The sequence below is a fragment of the Belonocnema kinseyi genome, chromosome 6, assembly GCF_010883055.1.
Source record: "Belonocnema kinseyi isolate 2016_QV_RU_SX_M_011 chromosome 6, B_treatae_v1, whole genome shotgun sequence".
NCBI lineage: Eukaryota > Metazoa > Arthropoda > Insecta > Hymenoptera > Cynipidae > Belonocnema > Belonocnema kinseyi.
This window is the reverse complement of record NC_046662.1, coordinates 3,063,527-3,069,526: the sequence shown is the minus strand read 5'-3', so window position 1 is coordinate 3,069,526 and position 6,000 is coordinate 3,063,527. Positions and strand designations below refer to the sequence as shown.

General features: G+C 28.3%; 1 protein-coding gene across 1 annotated transcript in view; it reads right to left on the bottom strand.

Annotated features, from left to right (window-relative positions):
• Positions 1 to 1,931: 1,931 nt before the first annotated feature.
• LOC117174765 (osmotic avoidance abnormal protein 3-like) overlaps positions 1,932 to 6,000 on the bottom strand; it is a 56,571-nt gene continuing 52,502 nt past the window's right edge. Inside the window, exon 7 of the mRNA XM_033364118.1 lies at positions 1,932 to 2,739. Within this exon, the coding sequence (XP_033220009.1) occupies positions 2,396 to 2,739 (344 nt within the window). The 3' untranslated portion in view covers positions 1,932 to 2,395. The remainder of the gene's footprint in view (positions 2,740 to 6,000) is intronic.

Sequence of the window (6,000 nt, the reverse complement as noted above, 5' to 3'; positions counted from 1 at the left end):
AAAGAAGAGTTAACTGTGCCCGTAGTGAAGAATAAAGGGTGCAAGATTATGTGAGAAAGAATTGTATGAAGAAGTGAAGGAAGTACTAAAAAGGAAAAATCCAAAGGTAGAGATAGAGGAAGGAAAAGATAGAGGAAGAACGAGGACTACAGCGAATCGCTCTTGTGAAATCGAATAAAAGGGGAACATAAAAGGGAAGTGATGATAAAAATAAGGGCGTTATATGAGAGCTTGAAGAGAATAGAAGAGGAAAGAAAGAAGTGAAAACAAATGCGTGCATAAGTATGTGAGAATACATATGGAAGCTATATGGTCGGATTAGCGCGAAGAAAAGGGAGAGTTGCCAAAAAATGTACAGTGATAAGGGTCTAGGGAATAATGGAATGGGATAGAGGGAAATAAAAAATAGTAGGAACCAAATAAAAAGATAGATATATACGAGATGGGACTGGAGTATCTGAAAAATTAGAGAAACGAGGTAGGAAAAGAATATTAATAAACAGATGGGGTATCAGTAAGGAATAAAAATGCAATATAATAGTATAACATGATAAAAAAGAAAAAAGTACCAAAGTTTTTAGAAAACAGATGAAGAGAGAGAAGATGGACAAGAATAGAAATATTTAGATAGAGGAATGAAGTAAGGAAAGAATGTATTAGCAATTGAAGAAGAAAAGAAAGTATAGAATTTATAAATTGAAAAAGAAAAGATACGAAAGTGTATGTGAATGATATAGGAGAATAATTGAAGATAAAAGAAGCTATTAAGAGAATGAAGTCAAGGTTTTAGGGAAGGATGGATTAGTTGAGGAGTGGATAAAAGAACTGGAATAGGTTGAGGTAGAAGAGTATTGAATATTAAAGGAGAACAGAAAGTGCAGAAACTATAAATGGGAATATGAAACATAAGAAAGTGTATAAAAAGGATATAGGAAAAGAATAAAAAATCAGGAAGCTGTCAAGAGAATTTAGCGAAGTCTTTAGCAGAGGAAGGATTAGCTGAGAAGTAGATGAAAGAACTGCACAAAGTTGTGGTACAAGAGTAGTAGATATTAAAGAAGAACAGAAAGTGTAGAACCTATAAATGAAAAGAGGAAACATAAGAAAGTGTATGTGAATGATATAGGAGAAGAGTTGAAGATAAAGATAGCTGTCGAGAGAATGTCGTAAAGGTTTTAGGGGAGGTAGGATTGTTTGAGGAGTAGCTGAAAGAACTGGACAAGGTTGAGGTAGAGGAGTAGTCGATATTAAAGGAGAACAGAAAGGGTATAATCTATAAATGAGAAGATGAAACATAAAAAAGTCTATGGGATGGATAGGAAAATAGTTGAAGATAAAGGAAGTTGTCCAGAGATTGTAGTAAAAGTTTTAGGGGAGGAAGAATTGGCTGAGGAGTGGGTGAAAGAACTGGACAAGGTTGAGGTAGAAAAGTAGTGCATATTAAAGAGAACAGAAAAAGCAGAATCTATAAATGGTAAGAGGAAAGAACTAGACAAGGTTGAATAGAGGAGCATACAAAAGTTTATGGGAAGGATATAGGACAATAATTGAAGATCAAGGAAGCTGTCCAGAGAATAAAATGAAGGCCTCAGAGGAGGAAGAATTGAATAAGGAGTGGATAAAGAAATTAGCCAAGGCCTAGAAAGAACAGTATTAGATACTAAAGGAGAATAGAAAGTGCAGAATCTATAAATGAGAAGAGAAAACACGAGAAAGTGTATGTCGATGATATAGAAGAAGAATTGACGATAAAGAAAGCTGTTAAGAGAACGCGGTAAAGGTTTTAAGGGAGGAGGGATTATTTGAGGAGTGGATAATAGATCCAGAAAAGGATGTTGTAGCAAAGAACAGGGAAATCAAGGAGAACAGAAGGTACAGAATCTTTCAATGGGAAGAGAACACATAAAAAAGTCTATGTGAAGGATATAGGGCAAGAATTGATGATAAAGAAAGCTGCCAAGAGAACAAGGTCAAGGTTTTAAGGGAGGAAGAATCAGTTAAGGAGTGGATGAAGGAATTGGACAATGTTGAAGTAGAAATGTAGTGAATATTAAAGGAGAACAGAAAGTGCAGAATCTGTAAATGGTAAAAAGAAACATAATACAGTGCATGGGAAGGATATAGAAGAAGAATTAAAGATAAAGGAAGCTGTCAAGAGAATTTACCTAAAGGTTTTAGAGGAGGAAGGATTAACTGAGGAGTGGATGAAAGAACTAAATAAGTTTGAGGTAGAAGAGAACCATTCAAATTCATTAAAATATTTTTTGGACCATCCTAATATACACAAATCGATTTGGTACGCATCTGATTGAACTTTTTTCTTTTAGTATCGTATTTTTTCTTTTGAGTATTGTCTAACTACATTAACTAGCGCAATTTGAACGTAAAGTTATCGTCAGCAAGGCACATCCTCCTGAGACGTTCTATCTTTTAGATGTGAGGGCAATGTAAAAGAATTTCCTAGCGGATAGGAGGGGAGAGCTTCAAGAATTCTGGGTGGATTTTTTTTTAAAGTTGATACACTCGAATAGGTTGTCGATTTACCCGCATTTTCATCGATCAGCCAACCGGTTGGTCGACCAATTGGAAGTCGCTGAGTCTGAATCGGGTAATTGTTCTCCGAAGTTGCTGAAGTACTTGTCTGCAAATTTAAGGCACTTAATTGTGCGTGACTATTTCCCCCCATAATTGGACTCAAATCTTCAGAGCCTCCTGATTTACTGATTCTTCCCCCAGAATCTGAAAAAAAAACAATAATTTAAGAGTAATATTATTTTTATATATTTTTTTATCCGTTCCCTCCTCAACACACCTCTCCCTCCCTCACAGAAAAATATTGGTTGATATTTTCGCTAAAATATGAACTGCACAAACTACCATAAACTACCAATAAAATACCATGAATTTTCGGTGAATTTTCGGTGATTTATAAATTTGACAATTTGTTAAAAAAATCGAAGTCTGTTATGAAACTTGTTTTTTTTGTTTTTTTGGGTTGAACTCAATTATTTTTTATTAAACAAGAAAATTTTCTTTTTGTTGAAATATCAACTAGTATATTTTTCGTTGAGAATTCATCTTTTTTTTGTTGAAGATTTATTCTTTTCTATGAAGATTCATTTCTTTAGTTGAAAACTGGTGTATTTCTTTTAAATTTGTCTTTTGTTATAGAAAGTTAATCTTTTTAGGTAGAAATTATTGTTTTTTGTTGAAAATTCAATTAATCGGTTGAAAATAAAAAAATGTATCCATTCTGTTTAAAATGCAATATTTTTAATTAAAACAGGATCTAATCGTGGAAATCCTTGAAGATTTTTAAATTGATAAGAATTTGTTAAAAACAAGAATATAGGATTTACGTGGAATGTATTAATGAATCTGCTGAGAATAAGTAAATAATAGTTTGAAAAGATGAAATTTTGTTCGTTTTTTATAGTTTAATAACAAAGATTAATTTTTTAACAAAAGTGGAATCGTAAATCTTCAGTTTAAAAAACTAACTTGCAAAAAAAAACTAATTTTTAACCATTTGAATCCCCAACCAAATCAAGAATTTTCAACAAATAAAATCATTTTCTACCCCAATACATAGATGAAGTTTTAACAAAATATATGATTTTCGTTTACCAAATATTCGAGTTTTCAACTTATATAAAGAAAAAATTGTCAGCTGAAAATGGAAAAGCTATATTTTCAGATAAAAAATTCAATTAAAAATAAAGACGAATTTCTAACAACATAGTTAAATCTTTAAATGAATAGTTTAATTTTAAACAATAAAGTTAAATTTTCAAATAAAAATACGAATTTTCAACAAAAAAAGTTCATTTTAAACCAAATAGTTTAATTTTTTACAAAATTGTTCAATTTTTAGCCATAAAAATGAATTTTCTATACAGAGGTTCAACTTTTAATCAAGAAGCTAAATTTTTCACTTAAAAAATTAATTTTCATCCAAAATGTAATCGTTAATATTCCAATAAAAAATAATTGAATTTTGAATAAAAAACAGTAGAATTTATTAAAAAAAGACGAAATTTCAACAAAATAGTTGAATCCTCAACAAAAAAAGATTAATTTTAAACTAAGCAGTCACATTTCGAACTAAGAAGATAATTATTTTAAATATCAAGTTTCAACTGAAAATAACATAGTTACAATTAAATTTTCAGCGAAGAAAATTAATTTTATAAAAAAATATAAACTTTCAGCAAATTAGTTAAATTTTTATCAGAAAATATGAGCAGACTTGTTTTTTGAATCAAGAAGATTAATTTTCTATAAAAAGGATGAATTATGAAAAAACACATCAATTTTCAACCAAGAACTCTAAATTTGAACTCAAAAATAATAATTCTTAACCAAATAGTTGAACTTTCAACGAAAAATATGAGTTTTCAATAAAAAAAGTTAATTTTAAATTAAATAGTTAAATTGTCTGCCCATCAATTTTTATTAATTTATTAATTGTCAGCTTTTATAAAAAGTCATTAAAATTCAATAGAATCAGAATTTCAAAAATGTACTTATAATTGAAGTTTAATGTAAAATTAAAGTAAAAAAAAACTTCTTCTTTAAAGTACACCAACTCACCAAATATATGAGCTTAAAAAAATAATAATAAATAAATAAAAATAATAATCACATCATTTGTATTTTGAAATTGTTTGATATTCAAAAAAAGTTTATTTTCTTTGAAATCCAATTAATTTTTAGTTAAAAAAATTGAAAATTATTATTTTCGTTTTTAAGATATTTTTAGTTGAATAAAAGAAATATTTCGAAGAAACGGTTTGTAGTTTGCATAGAGAGTATACTAATTTTCTGTTAATCTGGCTTTCATATGAACTCAATAAACTTTAAGCAAATTAGAATTTCGAAAATGTACTTATTTATAATTAAAGTTTAATGTTAAATTAAAGTGAAAAATAAGACATTAGACTATTTATTTTGAAATATATTGATATTAAAATAATCAATCTTCTAGATTTATGAGCTTCAAAAAATAAATAAACCAATATTTTTTAATTTGAAATCGATTGGTATTGATATTAAAAAATTTGTTATCTTTCTTGAAGTCCATTTTTTTTCTAATTTACTACTTCTTCTCTAGAATTTACCGACTAATCAGATGTATGAAATTAAAAAACAATAATAATTATTACATAATTTTTCTTTTGAAATCAATTGATATTCATAAAAAGTTAATCTTCTATAAAATCCACTGATTTTTTAAATTATTTATTTTAAAATCGATTGATATTGGTATTTACAATTTTTGATCTTTCTTGAATACCAATTATTTTTGTTTAAACTAATCTACTACTTCTCTAGAATTTACCAACACATCAGATATATAAGCTTAAAAAAACAATAATAATTATCACATCATTTTTCTTTTGAAATCAATTGATATTCCAAAAAGTTAATTTTCTATAAAATCCAATGATTTTTTTATCAAAGGTATTGATTTCCGATATAATCCGCAAACAAACAAAAATTTACCAAATTGAATTATTCGGAGCCTTTCCCATAGATTTATGTGTTTCAAAAAACAGATAACACATAATTTTGATTTTGAAATCGATTGATATTGATAATCAAAAATGTTGTAATCTTCTTGAAACCCAATTGTGTGTTAAGGAAACGGTTTGGGCAATTAAAAAGAAATATTTTTCCAATCGATCAATTTTTATCAGAGTTTGAAGTTGTTTAAATAAAAATATTATCTCAGATACGTTTTGCGTGGAGACTGTTTCGAGTTACGTGTTATTTCACTTCAGCCCTCCGGTCATCCAGAGACAGGTTTTGCATCGGATTTTTATATCACATTGAGGAGAATCGTGCAAGAATTTAGTGGAAAATTTCAAAGCGGTACAAAATACTTGACTGAGAATTGAAACAATCTACGAAATAGTTCCTTATTGAAACGAAAGAAAAAAACTATTTTTAATTAAATCATAGAATAAAAAAGTAATTACAAATTATAGTCTATTTTTA